General features: G+C 44.5%; 1 protein-coding gene across 1 annotated transcript in view; it reads right to left on the bottom strand.

Moving 5' to 3' along the window:
* RNF14 (ring finger protein 14) overlaps positions 1 to 3,748 on the bottom strand; it is a 22,249-nt gene continuing 18,501 nt past the window's right edge. The window contains exon 8 of the mRNA XM_019506351.1: positions 1 to 2,487. Coding sequence (XP_019361896.1) covers positions 2,430 to 2,487 — 58 coding nt within the window. The 3' untranslated portion in view covers positions 1 to 2,429. The remainder of the gene's footprint in view (positions 2,488 to 3,748) is intronic.

Genomic DNA, 3,748 nt, shown 5'->3' with positions numbered 1-3,748 from the left:
TACATTTAAATAATATTTATTAATCTTTATCTCACATTCATCTTTATAATAGATACTGATTTACATGTTTCTTACAAAGTTGAGGGAACAGGGCTCTTGATTGCTTAAAAAGGAAGAAGTACCAGCAATGTTGCTTTATCCTTGTGGCTGTCTCAGCAAAAATTCTTTACAAAGCTAACCCTTACGCAGTGCATTGCAGTAGGAAGTAGAACAGGGCTATCTACCTGGAAGCCCACGAGCAAGTGAGGGCTATCCCTGCAAATGGGAGGGGGGCTACCTGGGAGGCTGGACAGCCCTGAAATAGAACATCCTTATCTACTTTTTTACATAACCATTCCTTAAAACAGCTGGTATGCAATAGGGTGGTTTTTCTCAATATCTCAATTCCAAAGAAACACTTCAGAGACCATGCTTACGTTCATCCAGTTGAATTAGTCTGAATTCTTGATTGGTGTGTGTTTAACATGCATCAGAGCTAGCGAACAGCATATCGAAACAGACATCTTTTCTTAGAATTCTGAAGTGAGAGCCCCCCTACCCCCCCTTCCCCAACACTGGTTTTATGAACAAGTGAAAGGCAAGGAGCCCCTTTCCTGAGATCTAGAATGTCCCATAGCCAGTGCAAGTGTGAACTTCACCTTTATACATATGGTCACTAGACACATGAATCAGCCTGATGCACTGTTAAATATGTTACATGATCACAGTGGTCATCCAGAAAAAAAGTATTGTTCTGTTCCACCTGGTGACTTTTGTACCCTGTATTCATCCCATACCAGATGTGAACGTGACAACAACCACGATTACGGTCTTAAAGTGATTTTAGTGCATGTGAAAGGTGCCAGAAGTACAAATTATACACAGTATTAGCAAAAAGCAAACTCACCCTGCATACACTCCCCTGGCCTCATCCAAGGCAACCATGGCCCATTTCCACATGATATGGAATTTGTCCTGTGTCTTCCATATCTTTGATCTCTCAAGTCTGCCAGCTATGATGGCTAGTTGTGCAACAGGAATATTTGTCCTCTAAGAAGTGAGCTAAAACCACTGCTCAGTTTGGCCAAGTACATCTGAGTAAAGATTTATTTACTAACAACAAAAGCTGGATGTGAACTGCTCCTCTCAAGGCTCTGCAGCATTACCAAGTGCCTGGGCTTCTCTCATTTTAAACACAGAATATGAGCACAATATTTTCTGTCCATCTTGTACGTAAGAAGCAGTTCTGACAGTGTAGTGGTTTCTTCCAATCATTGCTTTCTTGCTTCAGAGACTTCTGCTGAAGCCGTGGCAGCAGCAGATTTATTTATCCGGCACCTTAACGCCGTTTTGACATGTAATAACAGCATGAGCGAGTGATCTAGTTCAGAAGCAGAGCTGATAGTACTGTAGAGCCATTTATCTAGGCAAGTTCTTTAGACAGAAGTATTTACCATAACATTTTCTTCACTAACCTTATATTAGACTTTCAGAAGGAAAAACAGGCAGTCCTCAGTCAGCTGAAAGGTTCAACTTACCGCTGACTGTACATCTGTAAAAATTCAGTTCAGCTGAAGTTTGCTTTAATCACCTCACAAATATTTGGTTAAAAAAACTGCACTGAATTTCACAGACTGGGCAAATTCTATCAGCTGCTTTAGTATTCATCATTATGCAAATAACCAAACAAATAAGTTAATATACTATAGCAATATGGAGATTAATTAATGAACCAAACCAAATATGCAGTAAGTGGCTGTAACTTTTCTACAGAGAGATTCAGCAAAAATCAAGGTAACTAGGTCTACTGAAGGGAGGAAAAACCACTCCCAAATTCCCCAACACAAGTAAGCTGCAGCAGCACCAGAGCAGTGGATTACTAGACATGAATCAATCTGGATCCAGGTCAGGGGATACTAGGGAAGCAACTGGCAATTTCTGCAGACAGGAAGAAATTCCTGTGCTGTATTTTAATAAGCCTTTCTCTGATGGGCACGAGCAGCATCACTGAAGAGCTCGAGAGACAAAACATCCAGCCCTTCTCAGGTACAGGACAGTGCTGCAAAGCATGCAGGCTGGAATCCAAAGACCCTTACGAGGCTGGATCCCCCAAATAAACTTCCAGAAATCTTTCCAGAAAGTGTTTCACAGAAAGGGGTGCATCACAATATGTAGAGTTTCCTACACCGTTTTTAAATTTTTGGCTATTAGTTTGTTCACTTTGTTTAGCACTGGACTTGAACGTAAGGACCTTAAAGCATCAAAGGTTTTCCGTTTCTGGAAACGGCCCGTGAATTGTTGTGTATGCATCCTGCAGTGTGCAGTGAGTGTTTCACTCTTCTATCACGTAACCAAGCTGAAAAGCAAACAAGCTTAACAAAAAAATAAAAAATAAAAAAATGGAAACATCCATTTCTGGCTTCTTCAGCTCTTAGTATTAAAGGATGCAACTAGTCTTCATCTTCAGCATCCGAATCACTGTCATCAACATGCATACCTTGAAACAACCTGTGAAGCAGGCAAGAATCTGTATTAGGAAGTAGTAAATGTCAATCTAAATTTGAAGCTACAAGTTAAACTGGCCAATTTTGTATTTTCAGGAAAATGCACATACTGCAACCCTGAATGTTAATTCAAATAAAATATTTTGCACTTACCTAACCTCTTACATTGTAAATTCTTAACAAGCTTTACAACATTGAGTCTCAAAACACGAGTAAATTTTATTAATGATCAACAAGGATCCTGGTTTCCTCCGTTTAAAAATTGCATATTCTCTGATAAACCCCCCTAAAGAGCTGTGATTAAAATGAAATGCCATTATAGGTATCACTTGAACAATGTTTTATCGGCACATTTATACTTTTAAAGCAATTTGGAAGCCTACCAGTGCCTCAATCACTATAGTATAATAAATTCTAAGTATCTATAAATTTTGGTATTTGATTTTAGGCTTTTATCATGGAAAAAATCAAAGCTCTCCTGCCCCCTTAACTTACCAGGACACAGATCCAGGCCCCTCACCCACAGGCCACAGCCCCCCACCCCTGCTGGTGCCCCTCACTCCCCACCCACAGCCCCTCAGCTCTGCTAGTGCCTCTCACTCCCCACTCACAACCTCCCTCACCCCCCACAGCCCTGCTGGAGGGAGCCCCCAACTGCCAGGGCTATGGGGTCAGGGACCCGGCTCTGCAGCCCCCTGCCGCAGTGCCTGAGCCCAGCTGCCATCTGTGGGAGGTAGTGGCTGCTGTGACCCCAATGGGGAGTAGATCCCAGCTTCCCCTCCCCATGGGCAGCCAGAGTGGAGCCTGCTTGGAGGGTGGGTGGGGGAACGGGAGGGGTACAGGCTCAGGGCTCCCCACCCTGCTGTCCTTCCTCCAAGGCCTCCACAGCCCTGTGGGTGGGACCCTGTACAGCAGGGTAGAGCAGGGGCAGGTGGGGAAGCTCAGTGCTGCTGCTGGGAGCCCCACGCTGCCCTGGTGAAGTGACTGGTGCCTACCCAGCAGCAGTGAGGGGCATACCTCCGCACTGCCACCCCCACTGCTGCTGGGCAGGCAGGGCGGGCTTTGCCAGGATGGCATGGGACTTGGAGCAGCAGGAAGCTTCCTCATAGTTTCATAGTTTCTAGGGTCGGAAGGGACCTGAGCAGATCATCTAGTCTGACCCCCTGCCATGGCAGGAAGAGCACTGGGGTCAAACGACCCCAGTAAGGTGGTCATCCAACCTCCTCTTAAAAACCCCCAGGGTGGGAGCCTGCACCACCTCACTT

The sequence above is a fragment of the Gavialis gangeticus genome, unplaced genomic scaffold, assembly GCF_001723915.1.
Source record: "Gavialis gangeticus isolate Ggan-Ray unplaced genomic scaffold, GavGan_comp1, whole genome shotgun sequence".
NCBI classification, from domain to species: Eukaryota; Metazoa; Chordata; order Crocodylia; family Gavialidae; genus Gavialis; species Gavialis gangeticus.
Note: the sequence above shows the minus strand (reverse complement) of the source record. Positions and strands in the feature narration are given on the sequence as shown.